This window comes from Ochotona princeps, chromosome 2 (genome assembly GCF_030435755.1).
Source record: "Ochotona princeps isolate mOchPri1 chromosome 2, mOchPri1.hap1, whole genome shotgun sequence".
Lineage (NCBI taxonomy): Eukaryota > Metazoa > Chordata > Mammalia > Lagomorpha > Ochotonidae > Ochotona > Ochotona princeps.
Window position 1 is genome coordinate 108,033,644 of NC_080833.1, and position 24,956 is coordinate 108,058,599.

At 60.0% G+C, this 24,956-nt stretch overlaps 2 protein-coding genes across 4 annotated transcripts; both read right to left on the bottom strand.

The window, feature by feature from the left end:
• Positions 1–335: 335 nt before the first annotated feature.
• DENND4B (DENN domain containing 4B) lies at positions 336–13,934 on the bottom strand. 2 transcript variants are annotated; one of them, XM_058660298.1, is made up of 28 exons: positions 13,762–13,934; positions 11,088–11,427; positions 10,332–10,584; positions 10,026–10,095; positions 9,715–9,884; positions 9,394–9,638; positions 9,006–9,072; positions 8,840–8,898; positions 8,556–8,700; positions 8,216–8,391; positions 8,010–8,110; positions 7,511–7,723; positions 7,053–7,198; positions 6,655–6,794; positions 6,427–6,553; positions 5,907–6,113; positions 5,470–5,598; positions 4,556–4,727; positions 4,200–4,367; positions 3,639–4,027; positions 3,304–3,426; positions 3,004–3,173; positions 2,762–2,903; positions 2,373–2,609; positions 1,769–1,886; positions 1,513–1,678; positions 1,360–1,424; positions 336–1,279 (listed from the first exon to the last, which is right to left on the bottom strand). In XM_058660298.1, the coding sequence occupies exons 2-28, from the start codon at positions 11,402–11,404 to the stop codon at positions 1,134–1,136; spliced, it is 4,461 nt and encodes a 1,486-aa protein (XP_058516281.1). In that variant the 5' UTR covers positions 11,405–11,427; positions 13,762–13,934; the 3' UTR covers positions 336–1,133. The 2 variants fall into 2 exon arrangements, with proteins under 2 accessions (XP_058516281.1, XP_058516280.1); XM_058660297.1 differs by lacking the exon at positions 13,762–13,934 and adding an exon at positions 13,242–13,528.
• A 1,018-nt stretch (positions 13,935–14,952) lies between these two features.
• On the bottom strand, positions 14,953–24,943 carry CRTC2 (CREB regulated transcription coactivator 2). Of its 2 annotated transcripts, XM_058660299.1 has the most exons (14): positions 24,656–24,943; positions 21,092–21,193; positions 20,902–21,014; positions 19,991–20,056; positions 19,299–19,367; positions 19,056–19,159; positions 18,923–18,952; positions 18,688–18,752; positions 18,529–18,578; positions 18,148–18,392; positions 17,378–17,784; positions 15,996–16,253; positions 15,400–15,586; positions 14,953–15,294 (listed from the first exon to the last, which is right to left on the bottom strand). In XM_058660299.1, the coding sequence occupies exons 1-14, from the start codon at positions 24,806–24,808 to the stop codon at positions 15,074–15,076; spliced, it is 2,070 nt and encodes a 689-aa protein (XP_058516282.1). In that variant the 5' UTR covers positions 24,809–24,943; the 3' UTR covers positions 14,953–15,073. The 2 variants fall into 2 exon arrangements, with proteins under 2 accessions (XP_058516282.1, XP_058516283.1); XM_058660300.1 differs by lacking the exon at positions 18,923–18,952.
• Between the last annotated feature and the right edge of the window lie 13 nt (positions 24,944–24,956).

Sequence of the window (24,956 nt, forward strand, 5' to 3'; positions counted from 1 at the left end):
GGCGGAGAGGAAACCAGGCAAAGATGAGCTCAGGGTCCCCAGAGAATGCAGTCTTTGTGTGGGGTGCCGACAAGGGACAAGGGGGTGATTGTGTGGGAGGACCGGAAGTGCCACACTGACTGGCACTGCCATAGCCAGCACCAGATTCACCCTCTGGTATACTCCAAGAACTCCCTGCGCCCCAAAGGGTGCAGGACCAGATATAGTCAGGGACAGTGGGGGTTACCAGATGGCCACCAAGGGAAGAGGAAGGATGGATGGGATGATGTGCAACCAGGGGAGAGCCACAGGTGTCTCCCTCCACGACTCCAGACCCAGGGAACAGCAGGCAGAAGGAAAAAGACAGAAGCAGTTTTTACTATATTTACATCCAGCAAAACTTCGCAAGGAACAATTCTTATTGCACAGGCCAGGGCCCAGGGATGGGCGGTGTTTGAGGGGGTGGGGGTGAGGCGTTTCCAGGAGTGAACAAGAAAGCTTAGGACTAGAAGGGGTACCAAAACCTCTAAGGGGGAGCACCCCTGTCTCCCTTTCAGGAGCTACAACCCCCTGAGTCACGGCACCCAGTTTCCCTTCTCTCCCTTGCTTTCCCAAGAGCCTCACTGGCAAGGGGACTGCAGCTCCAGAATAAATAACTTAAAACAAAATACAAACACGAAGGTAGAAAAGCGCGGAGAGTCCCAGGCTCCTTCCACAGCGCCAGGGGAAGAGCGCCCACCATCGGTGGGGAATGAGACCCCTCCCCTCCCCTCCAGGGCAGCGGCGCCTCCGGCAGCTCTGTATCTTTCCAGTTGTTTTTTAAAACAAAAACTTCTAAGATGACCAGGGCAGCGCTGAGCTGTGTGTACCCTGGAAGGGAGTTCCTGGGCAAATACAGGGGAGGAACAGAGCTGTCCCGACTCCCCCAACATCATCATGAACAAACCGGGCAGGCTGGCCATGGAGGAATGGTGACGCTCGCCGACAGTAGGTTCCCTCTCTTGGCTGCCCCCTCTCGGAGTCTGTGACTGCACAGGTGGCTTCCAGGCCTGTCCCCAAGCCTTCCGTGGGAAGGGGATGGGGAAGCAGCTCAGCCTGGGATTCCTCTCCCTTCACCTCCCCACTGGAGGCCGGAGAGGGCAGCTGAAGGGGTGCTAGCATTCCAGAGGTGCTCCAAAACACTTTCGGCAGTCAATGGCCTTGGCTGTGGGCATCTGCGCCCGCCGCTGCCTCAGCTCCTCCTTGCCCATGCTGCTGGCCAGCTTGTTGAAAGCCGACTTGTACTTCTTGTCGAAGGCCCCTGGGGAAGAAGGGGGTAAGTCAGCCCCTGCCTTCCACAGTTGGCCCCCAGGCTCCCAGAATACCTCGCCTCTTCTTCACCTATGTCCATGTGGTCCTTGCCCATAGCAGCCATTGTCAGGAATAAAATCTCACGGTAGATGCCCCTGCAGTAGAAATGGAAGGGCAAGGGGTGAGAGCATTAGGGGTGTAGAGCCCAGGGCAGACTGCAGCACCCAGATGGGGATACTGTACCTCTGCAGGTGCAGGCCGCTGGGAGGGGATCCTAGTGTTTCCAGCAGGAGCCCCACTGCCTTATGCACCTCATTGAGTCCAACATAGCGCAGCACCGACTCCAACAATGCCAAGCTAAGGGAGGCAGGGACTGGGCCTGGCCACATAACCCTCTGGGGGATCTGGCCTGGGCAGAAGGAAGGAAGGCCACCAGGATCATCGAGAGCCCAGGACACCAGACAGCCCCCTCCCACCCGAGGCCAACCCTCGGACTCACTGTGAACCCTCCAGAGCACATAGAGAGGTGGACAGCTATCGGGGTCAGGGGTCAGGATATCCCACAGCAAGCGCACCTGCACAGAGGCTGGGTCAGGGGTCAGCCGGGGAGATGGGGCCTGGAGGGCAGCAGAAGTAGAAAAAAGCAAGTCAAGTTCATGGAAGGAGAGACCAAGAAGCAGACAGGTGTTGGCTGAGGACAGAGCCAAAGAGAAGGGCGAGGCGCCCTTCCCCCGACAAGGAAGTGAGCTATCAAGAGAGACACTGTTCTGTGGTATGCTACGTGTCCGTGGTACCCCCAAAACAGAATCGAAAACCCAAAAGGTGCTCAGCAGCTACAGAGGCCAGGGACAGAGCAACAGGAAGGAATCCTTTGCTGGGTCCTGGGCTTCTCCCTGCAGCCCCGGGGAGGAGGCTGTTGTGACGCTCCCAGAGACCCAGCGCTGAAGCTCGGCATGGTAAAGGCAAAGGGAGAGCAGCCAAAGTGAGCACGGCACACTCCACAGCCCGGGCTCCTTCGGCAGTGCCACAGACACCAAAGAGAGCCAAGAGGGCACACAACTGGGAGACAAGGAGGCAGGGAGAGGCCCCAGTGGGGCACTAACCTGGCCAGGTGGGGGCCCATCACATGGGGCCAACAGCAGGCTAGGCAGAATACTGGGCAGGCCCAGCCGTTGAAAATACCACAGAAGGTTCCAGAAGATGATAGGGTGGGCAGCAGGTAGCTCAGGCAACGCCAGCACCTCACTGCCCTCGTTCTCCACTAGTGACTCCAGCTCCTTGCGCAGCACCAGCGGGCTCAGGTATGCCCACGCCCCACTATCCACTCGTCGGGAGGTACCCTGTCCAGCACAGCATGGGAAGACAATGGGGCACAGTACCCAGCTCCCTCTCCACAGCCCTGCCTTCCAGTGAGCCCCTGCCACTCAGTACCCACCTCTCCCCAGCACCCTTGCCTCCCTAGCTCTCCCATGCCATTGACCCCAAACCTTACCGCCAGATGCCCGTTACAGAGCTGGGGCTCATCCAGGGCAAGACAGAGCCTGCGGTCACTGAGCACGGGGCCAGGACCCCCAGGGACAGGGGCATCTTTGCTGTCACTGGCACCAGCAGGGGCAGGCTTGGGGCTGGCAGCACTGCAAAGGAGCAGACAGTGGGGGAAGGACAGCAGGAGACATGAGCACTGGGCCCTCTGCCTTCCTGTCCTGTCCACAGTTCCTGCCCTACTCTGCGCACCTGGGTCGGGAATCAAGGGTCTGGACGCTGAGCAGGGGCACAAATGGACAGGCACAAAAGGGGCAGGTTGTGTTGAGGTTGGAGTCATCCGGTGCCCAGCCAGCCATGATGTCTTCATCGTACACCAGTGAGTCACAGGCACGGCACAAGGAGCAGCTGGACAGCAGAATCTACGGGAAGAGACAGTGCTCCGAGAACCTCTGCTCGTTCTGCAAAGCAGCCAGCCCGGACTCCTGCAGCGGCCACCTTCCCAGCCCGCCCCCCACATGGCCACATCTGTGCGGGAGGGGCTGTCTTTACCTCCAGGGAGGGCGGCTGCAAAGAGCCGGGGGCGTCACTGAGGCGTTCGGAGGAGTGGCGGAGGCTCAGGCTGCTGAGAGAAGATTCTGAGAGGTCCCACTCGCTGCCCAGAGAGGCCGAGCTCTGTCATCACACAGGAAAGTGTGGTCAGCAAGCCTGCATTCCTTCTCTCCGCCTGGAGGGCTGACTCCAGCCCCACCCAACCCCCGCTGGCTCAGGGCATCCTTCTTGGGCTTGCTCCCAGTAAGCAGCCCCTGCCACCACCACACCCCCAACCCACTTCTTCCCCCACTGCCCTGCCACCTCCTTGTGCTCAGGCAGCCGGACCCTCCAACCTCAGAAGCAGTGGATCCAGGCCGCTCCCGGGGCCGCAGAAGGCTGTCCATGGGGCTGCGGCGGGCTGGGGGAGGCAGGTCTGTGGGCAGCTCCGGCGGGGGGATGCGGGAGGCAGGGGCACGACGGGAGGGTGTGAGCAGCTGCTGGAGACGGGCACCCAGGCTTCGCCGTGGGGTGCCAGCCTCCTCCTGACGCCCCCCAGCCTTGGGCCCACGTCCGTTCAGCCCTTCCAGGGCCTCAGTGGACTGCGCACTCAGGGCTGAACCCGAGCCACTCGGGCTGCTGCTGGGAACCGGTTCCTCCCCGGTGAGACTCAGGTCAGAGAGGCTTCCGTCATGCCAGGGCACGGGGGAGCCCCGGGGTTCCAGCACCCCCAAGGCCTCTATCACTGAGGAGGAAAAGAGAATCAGGAAGGTTGTGCCTGGTGCCTCCTCCAGCTGCCTTCCTGCACAGACACACACCAGGCTTCACAGCCCTGACTGCCCCAAGGCGACTGTCTCTCCCTTTCTCCTGGCAGGTGCCTAGCCAACCTGTCTGGAGGGGCAACCAAGGACACTCACTGTGGGCCACGCCGGTCTCCACAGTGGGCTGCGCCCCTCGGGCACTGCCCAGGCTCCCGCTCTTCACCAGGCGCCCCACGGGGGAGGCTGGGTCCCTCAGACTTCGCCCAGCCCAAGTAGTCTGGCGCTGAAGTGGGCGGCTGGGGGAGGGGCGCTCCAGACAGGGCTCTGCCAAAGGCAAGAGAAGAGGGGGTCGGAGGAAGGTATCCTGACAGCCAGCTCTGACCCCATTCCAGGCATGGTATGCATTTGCCAGAGTTCCTCCCAGGCCCATGTGCCCCCAGCCGGGTGGAGCTGCCTAGCCCTGGCGCTCCATGCCTCCCACCTTGCGGCTGGCCACACCTGTCCCTACCTACCTGTCCGGGAACTGCCTGCCTCCTCCTCCTGCTGCTGCTGCTGCTGCTCTCGCTGCCGCCGTTCTCTCAGGGGCTGGCGGAACTGAGCAGCCCCCAGGACGACGTTGCGGAGCTTGGCCCAGCGCAGGCGCCCACCTGGTGTGCCAGACGGCCACTTGCTCTCCAGCATGGCCTGCCGAGCACCGTGCCCATCAGGATGGCCTACACTCCTTCCCTCACCTTGAGCCTGACACCCACTTCCCGTCCTGGGGGGGCCTGAGAACCACCTTCCCCTTCAGATTCCCTGCTCAGGGCAGACCAATGGCATAGCCAGAAGAGCCCAGGAGGTCAGTGACCTCTGAAAGGGCCTAGAAGCCAGAAGCGGTGAAGAAAGTTTGTAACCTGCTTCTGCTACTTAATAAACTCTATGAATGTGAAGAAACCGTTGCTTCTTTTGCGGGAGAGGGGGTTATGAGTTACCTCATTTGAAAAACAAGCCAGCTGAGTAGCATAGCTGGGAGTGGCTTCAGGAAACGTGGCCACAAGTGTGCCTAACCGCCCCTGCCCCCACCTGTACCAAGTCACCAGTCTTACAACCTCAAACCCCATTCCCCAAACACATACAGCTATATAGGATAAGCGAGGGCTATAACCATTCCACTTCACGGGGCGGCCATTGGGATAACCTGACTTCACCTGTGTCAGGTGTCGGGCATCACGCCTGCGCACCAGCCGGCATGCGGCTGTCTCTAGTCAGGGACTGTTGGGAGTGAGATGCGAAGCCAGCAAATAGGAAGCAATGGCATAGCAACGCCACAGAGCACGCAGATGCATGCCGGCAGTGAGTGGCTGCTTAATGGGCCTGGCTTCACCTGCAAGGAGCAGTCTGCCCACCCCCACCCCATGCTGGCCCACCCTGGCCCCGGGCTCAATACCTTGTTGTAGTAGCCATAGGTGATGGTGTTGGGCACAATGCCCATGCGCCGCATCTCTAGCATGACCCGCACAGACAACACAGGCTGCCCGTAGTGTGAGCAGAGCTGCATCAGTACCCGGTAACACACCTGGGCCAGGACAGGCATGGGATGCTGGGAAGGAACTCCACAAGCCTCCGCAAGCATCCCTTCCCTGCCTTGCCACCCCCCGGAAAACTCCTTCTTGCATACCCTGCCTCCCCCATCCCAGCCTGCCCCCGAGTCTCCACTGCTATGCCCAGATACACCCACTCCATGCCTGAAACCTCTGTGGAGCACCCATCTGGCTCCAGGGCTCCCTCTCTGCTTGCCCTAGTCCCCACCAAGGCTCCTTTCCCAAGCCTCACTGGGACTGACACGGAGGGGGTGGGCACACAGGTGAGCGAGCAGTCACCTACCTCATCCGGGAGCACCGCTTTGCGGCTCTCCATGTCCCGCAGCACGTGGTAGGCTGTGTGCAGCGCCCGCACACGGTTGGGTGCTGACCGCACGAAGGCAGGCAGACACAGGAACCACAGCCCGTAGCAGTGCCCCAGCAGGCAGCGGGCCCAAAGCTCAGGCACTGCTGCTAGCTTCTGTGCCATCCGCTGCGCCACTTTCATCTCCTTGGGTGGGGGGTGGAAGGCAAAAGACAGGCCAGGGTGAGCAGGATACCCTCCCCTGTGCTGTGCATAGGTTGTGGGTGCCTGCAGGTCTAGGCAAAGTAGCCAAGCCCTGGATCCCACTGCACTCAGGACATAAGATGGCACTAGGGACAGTGACCATGGTGACTGATGGCAGCTGATGGCCAGGAGCACTCCAACCTCCTGACATTCTTATGGGTAAGTCCTACTATATTTCCCATTGTACAGATAAAACTGTAGCAGCAGCAGCCCTTGACCCGAACCAGGTCCCTGGGTGGGGCCCACCTTTGGCTACCTGTTTGGTACGACGAGGGGCAGGGCTGCTGGGGGCACTACGGGATGGGCCAGGCACGGGCAATGCCCCAGGTTGTTCCTGGGGAGATTCAAACAGCTCAGCCCGTAATTCTGGGAAGCCATCGTAGCTGGTGGGACACAGAGAGATAGAGGACATCACACTCAGCATGGGCTCGAGCCAGAGGGGCTGGAGCCCAGTACAAGGGGCCCTGGTGCAGGAGACGCTTACCAGAACTGGGGGGTGGGCTCACTGCTGTCTGTGACCGGGGGCTCCTCGGGAGGCGTGATGAAGACAGTAAGCTCGCTTCCTGATAGCTCTTCCAGCTCCACCAGTGGAGTGGGCTCAGGCCTCTCCTGCTCCACGTGCACCTGCAGCGGGAGGACACGAGAGTGGCCGTGGGGCAGAGTCAGGTGCTGGAACTCACTCTGGAGGACAGAGAGTCAACGAAGAATCTGAAGCCAGCCTTGTCCAGTGCACAGGCTGTGCACTGGGTAACCCCAGGGATGCTAACAATCCCCAGACACAGCTGAAATGCAAACTCCTATTGACAGCAACCTGCAGGGACATCAGAGACAACTAGGAGCGGAATAGACCCGCCAGGTGCCCAGAGGGGTAAAGCCCAGTACCTTGTCCACACAAGAGTCGAAGAACTCCAGGGCAGCATGCCGAGCAGAGCCAAAAGAGCACTCCTCAATGAACTGGGAGAACATTTGTGTGTGTAGCAGCTGGGAGTACAGCTTGTGGCTGGAGCGCTCCCGGGACTTGAGGAAGCCTGGGGGGACAGGGTCAGAGAAGGGAGGTTTCCCACAGCCTGCCTAGGCTCTTGGGGCATAATCACCCCACCTGCAGCTCAGCATCATCCCATGTAAATCCCACCTTCCAGAATTAGAGCTCTCCAAGGGCCAGTCCTGGAACAGAGCTTTGCTTGAAGTAGGCTGCTGACCAGAGTGGTTACACTGTGTCTACCCAGGTCCAGGCTCCTGAGGCCATGTCCACCTCTGCCTCCTCTTTGCACCCTCCTGTTCTCTCCTCCCCCATTGCCCTGGGACACCCAGCCTGCCTGAGCCCACACCCCCTTGCTCACCCTGAAGATAGAAAAGGTTGTCCACGTCGCGGGCGCCCTCGGAGGTGTGGGTGAGTGGCCGTAGGAAGTCACGGTAACCCTTGAGCAAACAAGCCATGAAGCGGAGGAAGGCGCCCTGGACCTCCCGTTCCAGGCGGGCCCGGCGGCCGCACACTGCCTCATAGTCCGTCAGCAGGAACTCCAGGGAGGCCTCCTGCTCGGGGCCAGTGTATGCTGTGGAGGGAGGGCTCATGGGGCGAGGCTCAGGCCTCCCCGCACCTGCTGAGCTCCTCCACCTTATGTTGCCAGAGCCTCCTCCCCCGGTTTTCAGCCACCCCCAGACTTCTGCGCCAATCAGGGCTGAAAAATTCTCTCTGGGTTCAGCGAACTGCACTGTCCCACAGGGCAGGACTAGGTCTGCCCTTCCGTCCCCATGCCCCTCCCTGCCTCCTTAGGGACCGCTTGGCACCCCAGCCTGGAGGGGCGGTTCCAGCTCCCCCTCTCCCCCAAGGCTACTCACTCTGGTCCAGCTGCTGGTACAGGTTAGTTAGTGTGGCCAGCAGCACCTTGTAGGGTTTGCGAGGCAGGGTCCGGGGGGTCAGGGGCTTCTTCTCCTCCGTCCTATGAGAGAAGCACATGGGGAAGGGTGAGGAGGCTCGGTGCCGGCCACCTGCCCTGCACACTGCTGCCCTCTCACGCCCGTGGCCGGGAACCCCAGCATCTTACTGGAAGAGTGTGTTGGTGTCCAGATCAACACAGATGACATCGGCAGGGGGATCGTGCAGGTCAAAATAGCTGGAGTGGATGCCCACGATGAAGGGCACGGGGGCGCTCAGCACATCCGCCAGTACCAGTGGGCACAGCGGAATGTAGGGGCACTGCCAATGCAGTGGGAAGATCATCTGCAGAGCCCAGGAGCAAGGGCCATGTGAGCCCAGGGGACATGGCTGGGGAGGGAGGGGCATGGGGTAGTGGCAGGCAGTGGCCTTGGGGAGGTGGGGCCTTTTGCAAGATCACCAGCTGGAGGGTGTGCACTCCAGGGTTCCCTGGGCTGGGCGGCACTCACCGAGACGAGAGCCTCACAGACGCTGGTGAGCAGGTCTGGCCGCAGCGAGTGCACCAGCAGTTTGTGCTCCGTGAGCACAGCCAGCAGCAGTGTGACAGCCAGCTCGGGGCCCAGGCTCTGCAGCAGCTGCAGGAAGCTGGCACCGCTGCAGGCAATGCAGAGGTGCACAGGGCGTCAACAGGAAACCCTGCACACCCCACCCTCAGTCTCCCACCACCCGTGCCAGACCTGCACAGGCCTCAACCACTGTACCTCCCAACCTCTCCAAGGACCAGGTCACATACCTGAGTGGCAGGGGTGAAGACACAGGCTGACAGAGGAGCAGGTTGTCGTAGGGAGACATCTGGGGGCAGAGGGTGGAAGAGCCACAGGCTGGGACGGTGATACGCTAAGTCGGCCCCTGCTTACCCCGCTCTGTCCACCCAGCACAGCTCGAGCCCCGGCTCTCACCTGCACTAGGATGCGGGGTCTCTGTGGGGAAGGGAAGGGGACGTTGTGAATGAAGTGGGAGATGTGCCTGGGGAAGAGAGGGGACCGAATAAGAGGCCAGCGGCTCAGCGGGCTGTCCCTGTCTTGTCCTCTTGAGCCTGCTTCCGGCCAGAACCCTGCCTTAAGGCAGGCATTGGTCAGCAGGGCGTCTAATCTAACAGAACTTGGTGCATATGAGAAACAAGAGCTTCTCTGAGCCGGTCCCTGGACGGGAGTCAACCAACAAGGAAGAGGAGACGGGACTGAGGCTGCACTCACAGCCCAGCCAGTGACACCACCTCGCAGCCCACCTCCCACGCCCCCGTCCCCTTTTAACTCCTTCCCAGTGGCGGGGATGCCCCATGCTCACGCTTCCAAGGGCAGGCGGTGAGGGCCCGAGACAGAGTAGCGGTAAAGGAAGGTGAGGAAGGCCCGGAAGGCAGGGAAGGCAGGCCAGCGTGACAGCACAGCGATTGCTCGCCGGCTGCGCACTGCTCGGCCACCCAGTGCCCGGCCCCGCTCCACGGCACTCAGCAGGCCCAGGGCCCGTGCCTGTCGCTCCGACAGCCGGGCCCTGGGGAATGCTTCGTAGAACTGCAGGGCGGCACCATACACCTGGCAGGGGAGGCAGGGGGCTGGTCAGGTGGACCCCCATGCAGTCTGAACCCCCAACCGCACTCCACATACCCACCTTATCGCCAGCGGCACCCGTCAGCACAAAGGTGGAGAAGACCGGCACGGGATACTTGGTCTGGGCGGGCCAGCACTCGATAGTGGCCCCCATGGGGAGGCAGAAGACAGGCACGGACTCGGGTAGCGGGAATGCCTCATTGTCTTCCTCCGGATAGCGGCCCAGCAGTTCTGCACCCGCCAGCAGTTTTTGGGGGGTACCCAAAAGGAGGAGAGTCCATCAGGCTCTGGGAGGGGGAAGAAGCCAGGGAGGGGCCAAGTGGCAATGACGAGGTGCCGGTCAAGAGGAATCAGGGCAGAGGGGCCACTCACCTGCCTCATACACCAGCGTGTTGCCCTTAGCCAAGCCCACCTTGTAGCACAGGTACACAGCTGGGCCCCACTGCCCCCGGAAACAGCAAGAGACAAACAGACCTTCAGTCCACATCGGCTCCTCGGCCACATCTTCTCCCCTCCACGCCAAGTAGCCTTCAAGCTCCCAACAATTGCAGTGTCTCCTCCAGCCCACCCCTGCTATTCAAGGCCTTCATGACCAGCACCCATCATGTTAAGTTGCGATGGTCTGGGGTCCCAGCTCTCCCCCTCCCTCCCTCCTGCTCCCCACTGAGCCCCACTCACCATGCCAGGGTTGAGGTTGCGTGGCAACCGGCAGTAAGTATGGGGAGTGCCTTCACCCTTGCTGGGCAGCACCAGGCAGAGGTCAGTGATGCCCAGGGCATGCAGTCCTGCCCCCTCTGCTGCCCGCCGGTATGTGAGGTAGGTGCGGGGGTGCCCAGGGCCTGGAGGGGCCAGGTTAGCGGAGTGACTATAGGGTGTTGTGTCCAGCACTTGGAAGCCGGGCTTGGGACGCTCCTTGCCCTCATACAAAACCCTTGGCAGAGAGAGAGAAAGAATGTCAAGAGGTTGAGGGTGGTGGAGAGAGGAAGACCCCAGGTCTGCCTTCCTTACCCCCAAAAGCCTGCCTTCTAGGTCCTCTGCCCTCCTCCTCCATAGCCCTCAGCTCTACTTCTTGGTCGGCAGCCACCCCACATGCACTCCACAGCCCCCAAACTCACCCATGAACACTAAGAATAAGCCAAGCTCCCACTGACGGGCTAGGAGCAGAGTTCCTAACACCAATGAGGTCTTTCTAAAGATGAAGAAGTCTGCTCACAGCAGGGCTAGCAAGGAGGAGTCCTGACCTGTGAGCCCAGGCTGCTGAGGGGACTGAGCCCCTGCAGCCTCAACTCTGTTCCTGCTGCCCCACCCCCAGCATCTGGACTACTCTCCAGTTCTCGCTGCCGGTGCCTGACCCCACACTCCTATCTCCTTTCTGTCTCACCCCAGAAGCCTCCCAGCCTCCCAGCGGCTGCCAATGTGCGGAGATGCACACACCCCAGCTCCACGAGGGGGGGCTTGTCACGGCCCCTGCGGTAGCAGATGACAGGCTGTGTTCCTCCCAGCAGCCCAGCACTGAGTTCCAAGGGATGGCCCCCAGCTGAAGCCTGGATGCATGTGTAGCCCTGGGGCACCTCCTCGCCCAGGGCCCTGGCAATGACGGCCACATCTGTGATGGGCTCTGCAGGCCGGCAGGGGCGCAGCGGACCGCTGGGGTCAGGAACCCGTGCATCCTCGGGCATGGGGGCTCCGTTGCCAGCAAGCCCAGCAACCACGAAGTAATCCACCAGCCGGGGGGGCCGCTCCTCTGCCATGGCCCCCCCCTCACTCACCGCATCTGGAATGTTTAAGTGGGACAGGAGAGAGATGAAGCAGAGGAGGCAGGCATTGCCATGGCAACTGGAGAGTCCTTCGGGCTACCCTCTTCCTCATCGTTCCCAGGAAAGGTGGGATGAGTGGTCAGCCAATCCAGGACTCTCCCGCCTATGACATCATCAGGCTCTCACAGACCACCGCAGCTCCTTAAAGAGACCAGTTTCCCCCACCCCATCCTCCTGTCCCCATCCCTCACTTAGCTCCTCTTCCCAAAGAGACCAAACTCCACCATGCACAGCCCACCTGGGCTCTGACAGATTCCCAGCCCTGTTTGTGCCCTACACAAATGTCTACAACAGTATAGAGATAGCCGCCTTTTCCTTAATAACAGGTCCGTAATGACAACACTGCCCCTAGCCACGACATCACACCAAGCTGACACAAGTCTCTTCAAGGGCTTCTGACCTTCCACATAGGGAGAATACCCTAAGATCCTCAACGTCTAGCCTATGTTCTTAAAGAGCCCATGTCAACCATTTCCCCAGAAAGCTCACAAAACCCCGTTTCGAATCTCCTCACCAAACCACTGTCCTTTTTCCCAGCTCTAACTCCACCAATGTGGCCCCTCCCATCCTCACCACCCCCAAAAAAACCCAGCCTCCCACCTCCGCCATCCCGGAGCCAAAGAGGCTGCCCTTGGGAGATGGTCCCTGCCATCCCCTGCGCTCTCCGGGGGAGCCAAGAGACGGGGGCAACCCTCCCGCACCAAGTCCTGGCATCATGGATTCTCACCTGCCTCCATTGCTCAACCCCAGCCAGGGAGGAGGAGACCCCAGGGTCCTGGGGCGCCCCAGGGTGCGGCCCGGCTGGGGAAGAGCCCTGAGAGTGGTTTGCAGCAGGCGAGGCCTGGGGGAGTGCTATAGAGGGGAAGGGAGGTTACTTCCTCAAACAGCAGAGGGGAAGCTGGGGCTCAGCGGAAGTCAGCCTGTGTGTGTGGGGGGGGCGGGTATGTGAGGGCAGCCGTGAGGGTCCCGCTGCAGGTGCCAGCACAGCATCCACCCAGCGGCAACCTCAGGCCCAAGGCAGGGGGAGACTCAGAAGGGCCAGTCTCCCGCCAGGAAACAAGGAGCAAGAAATCTACAGCCGGGCCTCTTGGGTAACCTGTTCTCTGGACACCGAACCTCAGCACCGGCTAAATTTAGCTCTATCTGAGCAGTGAGGCCAGGAGCCGGCGTCAGCCTCCTGAGTTAACTCTAGGGCAGGGCCCCCTCCTCCGCCATCCACTGCCAGCGAACAGGAACCCGGGCCCCAGGCAGCAGTGGAGGATGGGGAGCGGGAGTGGAGGTGGAGACACAGGCCATTTAGGCGGGATCCTGGTGGCAGCCCCAGCCAAAGCACCTGCGCTCCTGGGCCTGCCCTGCTCCGAATCCGGTCCTGCAGCCGGCAGCCCGGCACGGGAGCCATTGCCTATCTAAAGTCCACGCGAAGTTCGGGCTGGGGCAGAGGGCGCGCCGAGACAGGGGGCTGAGGCAGCAGCTCCTGGAGGGACCGAGGACGTGACGGCAGCAGCGCCGGCCGCCGCGTGACCCGAGCGGGAGGGGAGCGGGGAGCTCAGGCTCGGGGGCCCCCGGCGGAGCAGGAGGTGCAGGGGGGCCCCCCCAGCACGGCCGGCCAACTCCAGCTAACTGCCTCTTCCTCTCCACTTTCACTTCCCCCAGGAGAAAAACCGGAACCAGATGTGCCGCGCTGCAAAACAGCTGGAGGCCATCCCCCCGCCCCGCGCGAAGCGCCCTCCCTCGCCTCCCCGCCCGCCGCCCCGCCCGGTCCAGCCCCTACCTGCCGGCCTGCCCCCGCGACTGGCCCGGCCGGCCCGCTGGCAGGGAGGCTCGGAAGCCGCGGGCCGGCGGCCGGCGGGGCTACCCGGCCCCGGACATGGCGCGCCCGCCTTGGGCGCCGCTCCCGCCCGGGCGGCGAGTGAAGCAAGAAGAGGTGGCCGAGGGCACCGGGGCGCGGGGCGCGGTGCAGGGAGATCCCGGTTGTCCCAGCGTCCCCGCCGCGCTGCGCCACGCGGGGAGGAACGGTGCTGCCGCGCTGCGAGGTCGGGCCGTGCGGTCCTCCCCGCTCCGCGCCGCGCGTTGCCCACTCGCCCCACACGGCTCCCCGCTCTCCGCCGTTCGGGGGCCGCCGAGCCGCCGCTGCCCCTCACCCCCTCCCGCCGCGGACCGGCGGCCGTGACCCTGGCTAGCGCCTGCCCAGCGCCCCGGCCGCCCGCAGCGCGACCCCTGGCGGCTAGGAGGGCCCCCTGCACCCAGGCGGCTTTCCCACCACCGCCGCCCGGCTGCCGCAGGATACTGACCCCAGGCGGCCCCGGAGTCTGGGTGAGGCGCGCTCCCGTCCCGCCCACGGTCCTCCAGTCGCAAGATGGAGCGTGCATGCCTCGGGCGGAGGCGGCAGCCCCGAAGGCCTAGGCTGCGGGGAGCCAGGTGGCTTCCACGATTAGGTCACCCTGCATCCTTTTCCAGCCAGAGCTAAAAGCTCTCGGTTCCCGTTTCTGAAGGTGACAAGAGCTCTGGAAAGAGGAAGAGGGAGAGGCCAGGGCTGTAGGGTGTGGAAGACGAGTACAAGGAGGTGGGGGTAACTGAGGAGGGGCACTACTGGGCACGGAGAGGGCAAAGGCCAGGCTGGAGAAAGGCAGCCCAACCCGGAGAGGAAGGCTCTGGAGAACATGCAACGAATGCACGCATGAAGTGCATTCACACACAGGGCAGGAAGGAGGCCCCCGGGAGCAGGATGTCAGGGGCTTGTCCAGGTCCTCCAGGCTTGATGGAGGGCAGCCAGCCCTCCCGAACTCTGGAATCCAGGCTTGTTGAAAACCTTAGCAGTGAGGCCAACCAGCCACATCCAAGAGAGCTGAGGGTCGTTCTCCCAGAAACATCTCACCTGGGGACCCAACCAGCAGCCACCTCCTTACCCGACTCTTGGCCAGGCTTCTTGTGTGGCCAGTCAGAACCCTGTTCACTGATGATGGCAGCACCCTAGACACTCAGGAGGAGGGCACACAGGGTGACTTCCTGCTGCCCACAAGCCCACATCCATCCTGGGCCCCCATGTCCACTGTAGGGCACACTCAACGTGTCACAGTACTAAGAAGATGAAAAAGCATGAAAGATAAAAGGCCCAAGAATCACCCCCTAGATTCCCAGCCACACCCCAAACAGTAACAACCACACCAAGTATTTGATATTTTTTTATTAACATATAATATATTTAATAAAAAATAATATCCACTCTGGCTCTCTCCATTGCAAAGGGGAAGAGTAGTTAGGAGGGGCTGGCACTGCCCACCCCTAGGAACCCGGCCGAGCCCTGCCTCCGGGGTTCCCTCTGCCCCCTGCTTTCCAACAGGCTCTGACCTCCAGACAGACGGTTCAAAGTTACAAGTGCTTTCGGCCCTCCCTTGAGCTCCCCCAGGCCCACCCGCTATGCAGAATTCAGGGGCCACCGGGACAAACCCCTTGCTTTTCTCATTCTTGGGATCCTTCATTCATTTTGGAAAGAGGATCTTGGGGGGTGGGGGTGGGGACAGAGAGTCTACTGGCCAGGGGGAAAGGAGGGAAAGGGACAGTGATGGGGGATGACGGGCGGTCAAGGATGGTGGTGAGGTGGCCTCACTGGAGCCGGTCACTGCGGAATGAGTCCTCCACAGCAGGGTCTGGCAACAGGGCACAGGGATCACTCAGCATGTTGAGACCCTCTAGGCCCAGTGGCTCCATGCGCAGCTCGTCATCCAGCCCCAGGCCCAGTTCCAACCCGCTTGCAGACACCTCAAAGCCAGGGACCCCGGCTAGGGCTGCTGCGATCTCCTTGGAGAAACCTGGGGAGGTGTCTCCTGTGGGTACAAGACAGAGGTGAGGGCCACAGACCCCTGGACTGTGTCAGTAGATGCTGCGTTCCTTCCTTCTGGCCCCCCACAGCATCGCCAAGGCCCCCTTACCCGACAGGATGATGTTGGGTCCTGAGCCGTGGCGGGAACAGTGGGTCAGGTTCTGGTGGTTGAGGGTGTGCAGGTCCTGGGAGCTACTCACAGGACCTGCACCCCCTAAAAATCCAAGCCCTTCAGTAAAGCCAGGGGGATCCAGTGCCAGGCTGGTTGATGGGTTCTCCAGGCCAAACTGCTCCAGCTGTGGACACATGAGCAGGCCTTGACGAGGTGGCCTTCGGCACAGGGTGCCCTGGCCAGCACCCGTCTGGCCCTGCTCCCATCCCTTGTGCTCATCACTTCCTATCCACCCAGGGACAAAGGCACAAACAGAGGACAGAAGGCAGCAAGCAGAGCGACAGAAGCGAGCACGGGGCCCAAAGGTAGGTGTGGGCACCGTACCTGCCAGGCCAAAGCACGCATGCCGAGCACAGGTGAAGGCAGTGATCATCAAAGAGAAGGCTGAGCAGAAACAGAGAGGGCAGGAGTGGGGGTCAAATACGGGAAGAGAGAAGCCCCAAGCCGGCACTGCTGTGTCACCTGGGGCGAGGGGCCCCACCACCTAGGTCCCCCCCACTCTTGCTTTCTGAGCCAGGGGTCCCAGTACTCACGTTCCCCAGGCTGAAGTCACTCCTTGGCCGGTGGTAAGCCTGCTGCCCATGCCCACTGGAGCCAGGTGGGCACAGCGCCCCGTAATGTGGCGGTCTGCCTGGGGGCTGCCCCAAGCAGGCCTGGGAGGACAGCCCTCCTGGCTGTTGGAGAGCCTTTGGGGTAGGTGGCTGAGTGGGCAGAACCAGACTTGGAGGGCTGTATGGGTACGGGGGCAGTCGCTGGTCAGTGGGCAGTTTACTGGTATCCAGGGGAACGCCCTGAAAAGAAGCAATGATAAAGGGGGTAACACACCCCTCAGTGTCCCCGCCCCCCCACCAAGAACTCTTAGGGCTTCCCATGTTCTTGAGCTGCAACTATGCTCAACACAGCAGTATTCCGCAGGCACCTGCGGGGGTGGGGCGCGTGACGCCAAAGAACACGTGAGGCTAACATGAGGGCAATTTTGCATTTACTCAGAAGTTGATCATTCCTACACCCTGATACTCCAGCTACTGGCAGTAATGGAGTGCTGGTGACACACAACACCACAATGGAGGTGACAGTCGCTGCTCCAGAGCCTGCAAGAGGCCAGGGGGAGTGAGAGAGGAAGGGAGAAGGAGGAGGAGGAGGAGGAAGAGGGAATGCTTCAGGCTCACAGAGCACAGAGGGCTTGCTGGCTTGGCCTCCCTTGTCCCATTGTACTGGGATCTGGGCAAAGATGGAACACAAACACACACTATTCGGGTCCCAGCGATGGAGATGGAGGAGGAGGAGGAACCAAGGCAGAGGAGTGGGGAAAGCACCAGAGCACGAGGAGAGGTAGGGAAAGAAAAGGGACAGACGGGAAAGGAGGACAACATGGGGCATTTCTACAGCAAGGGGGGGAAGAATGCCAGGGTGACAGTTCTGCTCCCAACTCCTCCTGACTGTGCTGTGACCTTACGAGAATCACTCCTCCCTGGGACCCCCCTGAGCTGAGATTCTCAGAGTAGGAATTCCAGGGAAGAAGGAGATGTGCGAGAGGAGAGGCCGGGCAGCAAAGACAAGACATGGAGGACAGGAACGAAGGAAGGGGAAGGGCAGGCTGCTTGCTCTTTGCTGAGCATCTGCCTGGGCTAAGCCTGGCATGAGCACCTCATGTTTACCACTTCATGCGCTCCTTCCAGAACCATCCTTGTGTCATAAATCAGAATGCTGGGGCCCATGGCCCTAGGCCAACTCATCAGAGCCAGAATCTGAACCCAAAAAGCTCAAGCCTGGGGTTTGCACTCCTAAGCAAAGAGGCGACAAGATGGAGGCAGAGGAGAGTGGAATGCAAGAGCTGAGTGAGACAAGGGACGTGGAAGTCAGGGGAAGAGAAGGGGAAGGGAGACACGCATGGAGGGAAGGCAGCCACGCATACCTGAGTGATGGAAGACAAGGTGGGTGACATTGTTGGCGAAAACTGTTTGGGCAGCTGCTGTTGGGACCTTCTGGCGTCGGCTGGGCCCGCGGGCAAACTCAGGGGGCTGAGGGGCACTCGGCGGTGGTGGCGGGGGGAGGCCCCGGGGGCAGAAGCTGGGTAGGGAGGGGCACCCAGGACGGCAGATGAAGTTGAGGAGGAAGAAGAGGAAGAAAGGGCTGGGGCACTGAGTGAAGGGTGGCCCAGGGAGGTGGTGGGCAGTGCATGGTGGGCCAGGGAGGAGGCGGGCAGGGAGGGGTGACTATGGGAGCCCTGGAGCTGGGGCTGAGGACTGTTCAGGGAGGCCTGGAGGTTGGGATTGCTTAGGGAGGACTGCAGGGATGGGTGGCTGAGAGGTGAATGAAGTCCTGCAGGCACAGACAAAAAACCAGAGATGCCAACATTACTGATGGGAGCTGGGTCCCTTTCCAATCCAGGATGGGTAGCGATGACCAGACTATGGAGGTGGCAACACGATGTCCTCCCTACTCTGTCCCTGACAGTGAGTGAGCTGGGACGGCCTGCCCACCTGGGGGGCTTCTCATCTTCTTGCCAGGAAGCAGCATACCTACCGGTCCTCAGTGGCTGAAAACTGCAGTGAGGGCATGCTGGCGTGCAGGGCTGACTGGGTAGTCACAGGAGGACCCCAGTTCAAGACTCTATCCCGCGCTCCCCATCCCCTTTAGCCAGGCAGCACCTGGTGAGCACATGGGTTAGGACAGCCAACTCACCTGGGGCTTCATAGCCAGGGCCCAGGCCCAGGCCCCCACTGATGCCCAGGTGGGTCATGGTATGGGTCAGATTGGAGGTACTGTTGCCCCCACTCAAGCTGGGGTAAGTCGTCTCTTCAGGGTCCAGGGGGGTGGGCAGTGGCGGGGGAAAGTGCAGGTTGGTGAGGTCAGGTAGGGAGCCCCCCGTGTTCAGGGCAGGTGGGAGAACAGGCACATTGGCAGGTTGGTCGGGAGATGGAAAGATGCTAAAGCAAGGAGAGAAAAAGGGAGATGTGAATGGGAGGGAGGAGGCAATAGTCAAGGGAGAGCAGAGATTAGTCTCCATGCTTCTCTCTCTCTCTTCCATCCCAGCTCCTCCACTGACCTCACAGGAGCACTTACTTAATTCCAGGGACTTCACAGGACCGAGGCCGCGAGGAGGAGGAGGACAGCTGAGGAGAGAAGGGAAGGGAGGATGTGGAAGAGGACAGTGCCGGGAGGTGGAGGGGGCAGGGAGAAGAGCAGAGGGCTCTTGGGGGACACACGGGGGCCCACCCCTACCTTCTTAGCATCCCATGGTTTTAGCAAATGTTTGTCATCCAGCAGGTTCTCCTCAATAGCAGGGACTTAAGAGAGAGAAAAGAGACTGGAGATGGGCAGGCTGGAGGAGGATCCAGTAGGGCAGGAGGGAAGCATCAGTGGGGGGGGAGGGAGTGCTCCTCCCTGCACCTGCAGAGTCCCCCACACCAGCCGAGAAATGCTCTGGCACTCGGTGCCCGGTACCCGGAGCACATACCTTTGGAGTTCATCTCGCCATCCAGGAATCCTGCAGGGGGTGCAGTGGAGTCAGCCCCAGCACCTCCTCACCTATCTACCTGCTGCAATCCGAGGCTCCAAGCTACTCCCAAGTCCGGCACGTGGCCACTTACCCCCGCGGCGGCCAGGCAGGATGCTGGGAGGTGTGGGGGCTGGGTAAGTGTCCTGGGGGTTAGGATTCATGACGCTTGTGTGCAAGGCAGAGTCAGAGCTTGTCCTGTTGGGGCAGCAGAGATGTGTTGGCACCACTGACATCCTGCCGGGCCCCCTGCCCTGCCCAGAAGGGAGAAACACTAGCTGGGGAGAGGCAGGTACAGATGGGAGGAGATGTGGCCTGAAGGAGGTAAGGCCATCACCTGTTAAGTGCAGTTGGGAGTCGAAACAACTGCCCCTTCTCTGCTGGGAAATTACCCCAGGGCATCGTCCTGAGGTTAAAAAGAAAAAGAAAAAAGTCATGAGAAGGAGAAAAGGCTGGCAGCGGACAAGAAGGTGGGGATGGGCTTGGGGCAGACAGAGTGGAGACAGACCAGGATCACACCTCGCTCCTGTTGGTTCTTTTGGTCTCCATAACACCTGAGCCTCTATCCTTAGTCAATCTAAGAGGTCTGGAAACTTCAACTCCCTTCCCCTAAGACGAACTGAATAGGGAATCTTAGGGCTCAGCTACCCTGCTGGGTGTGAGAACCCCGAAGGGAAGATGGACAAAAGGAGGCATTCACAAATCAGAGGACTACACCCTGGATAGAGCACAGCCATTTTCAGCTGCCATCTCTCCACTCTCCCTCCCCCCTTACACACACACCGCAGCCTGCCAATAGCTCCCATTGGTCCTGCTTGGACTGGACGGGGAGGCTTGGCCACCCGTGTCAACATGGCCAAGGCTGGACTCTGACCCACCTACTCCACCTGCCCCCACCCCGCACAGCTCTGCTGTTGTGGGAAGAGGGACTGTAGAAACCCTAGCCCTGTGAGTCCGGTCCCAACTCAAGCTCCCTCCAAAGAGGGTTAGCACTTGGGTAAGAGATTCCATCTGCTCTGGAGAACTCACCTTCGCCAGCTGGAGTCTGGGGGAGGAGATAAGTAGGCAGGACTGTAGGGAGAGCTGTCAATGTGAACAGCATCCGTTAAGGGACAAAGTGGTGGGCCCGGCGGCGTGGCCTAGCAGCTAAAGTCCTCGCCTTGAACGCAACGGGATACCATATGGGCACCGGTTCTAATCCCGGCAGCTCCACTTCCCATCCAGCTCCCTGCTTGTGGCCTGGGAAAGCAGTCGAGGACGGCCCAATGCTTTGGGACCCTGCACCCACATGGGAGACCCGAAAAGAAATTCCTGGCTCCTGGCTTCGGATCGGCACAGCACTGGCCGTTGCGGTCACTTGGGGAGTGAATCATCGGATGGAAGATCTTCCTCTGTCTCTCCTCCTCTCTGTATATCTGACTTTCCAATAAAAATAAAATAAAATCTTTAAAAAAAAAAAGGGGGACAAAGCGGAGTGGGGATGAGACCAGAGGGGAGAGGGATGCTGGAAGCAGCAGATGAGTTGTTTCCTCCTCAGTGACAAGGGGCAACAGTGGGGCCACAGAATGGAGGAAAAGAATGGAATCAGGTCTTTAACTAAGCTAGAGGCTATCAAAGAATGTCTGGGCAGGGCTTGGAGGAGATAAGTGTGTAGATCTGAGATGGAAAGGTAAGAACAGGACAGAAGGAGGAGAGGCCAGGCATCTTTTAGCAGGAGGCATACCAGGCAGCTCTGCCTCCAGCAACCAGGAAAATGCTAAAGCAAAGCCAGCCAGGGGCAGTCAGATAAGGAAGGCATGGCCCCAGGAGCAGCTGCTCCTGAGTGGGCTGTGGTCTTCTGGGGGAGTGCTCCTGAGAAGGGTGGGACTGTATGACCCGCCTGCTCCCTCTTCCCACATCCCACCACCCCGACGGCCCCTCCCACTGGGAAGGATATGTGGCGGGGGTATCTGCGGAGTGGGGACACCATCCTGCGGGGGTCTCTCTGCACCCGTTCCACTAGCCCGTTGCGTCGAGTACTCCGAGATGAATCCAAAGGTGAATGGAGGGGGCTCTGCCAAGAAGGACAGGTGAAATCAGCAGGGGAAGCGGCCCAAAGCCTCAGCTCCTCCCTGGCTGCTGTCTGCTCACCTGGAACTCGGCCAGGCCACAGCCGATCTGGTTCACATTGGGCAGAGAACCGCCATAATGGGAGCTCCTTGTGTATGCCAGTCGCAGTTTCTGGGCCTGTAACTGAGGTGTGGGGGACAAATGGCAATGTCATGGAACTGAGCACTGTACCCTCAGGCCGTCTTTGCCATCCCTGTCCAGAGGACCTGCTGCTACTGTTACTACTGCTGCTTTGAAAGAATTTATCAGATGGGGCAGGCATTTTTGTGAAGCAAGCTAAGCTACCCTCCCCCTTTGGAATATCAGCATCCTGTCCTCGAGTTGCCGGGTTCAAACCCTGCACTTTGATCCAGCGTTAGGCTAGTGCGCTAGTGCGCCTCCTGAGTCCTGGCCACTCACAGAGGTGGCCCAGGTGGAACGCCTGGCTTTGACTAGTCCAACCCTGGCTGTTGAGGTGATTTGTGGAGTGAACCAGTAGATGAAAGGTCTGTGTATATGTGTGTGGACTTGCTTTTTCTGCTTTCTGCCCTTCAAATAAACTATTAAAGCAAGGAAAGAAGGAAGGAAGAAAGAAAGAAATTTGCTAGAAAAAAAAGCAAGTGCTGAGAAAAAGACCCTCCAAGAGCAGGTGCAGATGAACCTGCCCAGCCCTTGTACAGGCTGCCCTCCCGGGTGACAGTGCTGCCCAGGCGCAGGGTCCAGCCCCATGCTCCACCTGTGGCGGCTGGAATGGATGGAAGAAGAGCCCCCTTGGGGCTGCCAGGAGCTCCCATGGGAGCAGCCTCTATCAGGCACCTCTACTTTTCTTTCCAGATGTGCTCAGAATTATCTGAACGATAAGAACATGGCCACCGGTGGGTCTCCCGGAATGCTGACTGCCAGTCTCTCCCTGCCACTCTAGAGAGCACAGGCGTCGGGCTCTACCCCTTGCCCGGCCTCACAAGGGCTCCACGGAGCATGTACCTCCCAGGCTGGAAGAGCCAACGGACCATGGTTCTCTTAGCTAGAAAACAGTGTCAAAACCAAAAGGTGCAGGCCCAGCACGGTAACCTAGCAGCTAAAGTCCTTGCCTTGCAAGCACCAGGATCTCATATGGGCACTGGTTCTAATCTCCACTGCCCATAATCCAGCTCCCTGCTTGTGGCCTGGCAGAGCAGTTGAGGACAGCCCAAAGCCTTGGGACCCTGCACCCAAATGGGAGACCCAGAGGAGGTTCCTGGCTCTGGGCTTCAGATCAGCTCAGCTCCAGCTGTTGTGGCCACTTGAGTGAACTAGCAGACTGAAAATCTTTCCTCTCTGTCTTTCCTTTTCTCTGTATATCTGTCATTCCAATAAAAATAAATAAATATTTTAAACAACAACAAAAAGCACACTTTTACTGCATCCTAAGGCCCCGAAGTAGCAGGAAAACCTGGAGAAAGGGAGTTGCAGAGGGAGCAACAGACCATGGCAGCCCATGTCAGAGCATCTCCCTGGCCTAACCTCCACCAGGAGATAGATTTGACCACAACCTTCAGTCTGGTATGCGTGTATTCCATCTATAGGGCTCTCCTAGCCCTTGATGAGACCTCAGTACCCAGTCCCAAGCCTCAGCCATTGCCACCAGCCAACGACATGGACCTAGGGCTGCCAAGACGCAAAATCCAATACCAAGAGCTTCCAGGGTCATGCTGGTGGCCAAAAGCCAACATGAGGGACGACATTCTGTTCCAGAAGATCAGCCCAGTCAGCTCACCGGGCACAATGCTGACCTGTGGGTCACTCCAAGAACACTTATAGTATACACAAGGCAGGGGCTGCACTATGGCCCGGGGAAATGGGGGGGTGGGGTGGGGACACTCCCTAGGCCCCAGTGTCTCACAAATGTAGCAGCTACTCTACCTCCAACCCAGCTTCCTGCTAACGTGCTTAAGAGAGCAGCAGAGGATAGCCCGAGTGCTTAGGTCCCTATATATATATATATAGCAATACCAGCCTCTCAGCCATATAGGACGCCCTGGCCATGGTCATGTCTGCCTCAAATGAGCTCTCCCAGCTGGCCAGACAACAAGCTGAGCTCCAGGACTCTGATTTCTCTCTCTCTAGAAAGCCTGGGCCCCCGAGGCCTTGGCCATGTATGTCCACTTAGACTTTTCTGTGTGGCAGCCACACCATGAGTAGAAGGGGTCTTTGGTGCGACCAAGGCACCACACAGATGCCCCAGCTCTGAGTCTCCCTTAGCTCTTCTTTGTTTGCACATAGAAGCCCCAAGGGCATACCTGGCCTCTGCTGCAAACACAGTCCAGACAGCAGGGCTTGGACCCATCAATGAGACTAACCTGACTCCCACTTTCTTGCTTGCATACCCACCACGCTCAATCCACCTAAAGGGGAGCAGCCACCAGGCGAGCCAGGATCCACAAGGTGGTGAGGGTGGGTTCGTTTGTGCACGCACACACAAACGTACATGTTCAATTGGCCTCACCATCTAACTTTCTCTGACTCCCACAAACTAGGGCACATCGTCCCAAGAGACAATGAAGAGGAAACAACACCAAAAAGACCGAAACAGACTCAAGGGAAATACACACAAAAATACAATCACAGTTCAGACTCCTATAATCACAGGAACAGCGGGGACACGGGCTAGGTGTGTCCTACCCTCTCCGGGCACATTCCTGCCAGCTCTCTGCCGTGAAGGATGGCTGCAAGATCTTCACCTGCTGTTTTGAGAGAATGTCCCTACATCAGTTCTGCATGCCCGCAGGGCAAATCCCCAACCCTTACTGCTTCTGACAGTCAGCCCTTGGAAGCAAGAAATCAAGGCCAAGGGGGCTTCAGGAAGCTTCTGGAATGAATATTCCCTGCACCTGGAAGACCTAAGTACCCCACAAACTGACCCAAGATCAGCCATCACCCAAGGACGCCTGGCCAGTCACATCATCCCACACAATCTACCTGGTTTGAGGGACTCAAAGCCCTACATCTCCTTTAGGGCCCAAAACACCTCGCCCCTGTCTGTGAGCGCTGGACCTCACCTCCCTTCGCATCAGGAAACCACCAGAAGTATTTGAAAAAGGAAGCAAAGGGACGGGACGCAGGAGGGGACTTCCTGCCCCCACTACAGTCAGCATTGCTGGTTCACACCACTCTAAGGGCCCTTTCCTGGAGATACCCGAGCGCCCGCGGTGGCACAACTGGGCAGAGGCATCAGTGTCCAGGAGGGGCCGGATTAACAAGCCGACCATCATCCCAACCCATAATCCAACTTCAGAGGGGACTCCATCAGGGATGCACCAGGAGCGCTCACGTCCTCTTTCCACCAGACCTCGGGGGTCCATCTCCCCTCTCCGCCCACTCCTGCCTCCCACACTTGTCCCCTTCTCGCTCTCACACTCCAGCCTCTCTCCAGTGTTTCCGTCTTCCCCCCATCACAATCCTCTTCCTGCCCGTCGGCCCTCAACCCGCACGCTTCCCAGACGGCGGCGCCCGTTGCCCGTGCCCGGGTCCACCTCCTGGGCTCAGGCTCCCGCCCCGCCCCGCCTCTCGGATCTCCGCTCGGTGAATTACTCCACTTGGCTCCCGCTCCGCAGCGCGGCCCCTCACCCGGGTGGAGCCGATGTCCATCATCACCTCCTCGAAGGCCGCCGTCTCCTCGGCCTGACGCTGCTTCTGCAGCGCGATCTTTTCACTAAACTTGCGCGGATTGGAAGCTGAGGCGGTGGACGAGCCGGGCCCGTTCGCCCCTGACGTCGCCATCTTCCTGCTCCGTCCTTCCCCGCCACCTTCCCAGTACCAGCCGCGGCCTTTGCCGCGGGCTCCGGCCCGGCTCTGTCAGCCGTAGCCGCCGCCGCCTCAGCTAGCACCGCGAACCCGGCCGCAGCCTAGTCCTGACCTGCTGTGCGCG

Coding starts and splice junctions, on each gene's coding strand:
- DENND4B (XM_058660298.1), bottom strand. CDS start 11,404: ATGGCAGAGGAGCGGCCCCCCCGGCTGGTGGATTACTTCGTGGTTGCT. Junction 9,073..9,393: donor CACCGCCTGCCCTTGGAAGC/GTGAGCATGGGG, acceptor TCTCTTCCCCAG/GCACATCTCCCACTTCATTC. Junction 8,899..9,005: donor GACCCCGCATCCTAGTGCAG/GTGAGAGCCGGG, acceptor CTCTGCCCCCAG/ATGTCTCCCTACGACAACCT.
- CRTC2 (XM_058660299.1), bottom strand. CDS start 24,808: ATGGCGACGTCAGGGGCGAACGGGCCCGGCTCGTCCACCGCCTCAGCT. Junction 21,194..24,655: donor TGGACATCGGCTCCACCCGG/GTGAGGGGCCGC, acceptor CCCACACCTCAG/TTACAGGCCCAGAAACTGCG. Junction 17,785..18,147: donor CCCTGGCTATGAAGCCCCAG/GTGAGTTGGCTG, acceptor CTGTGCCTGCAG/GACTTCATTCACCTCTCAGC.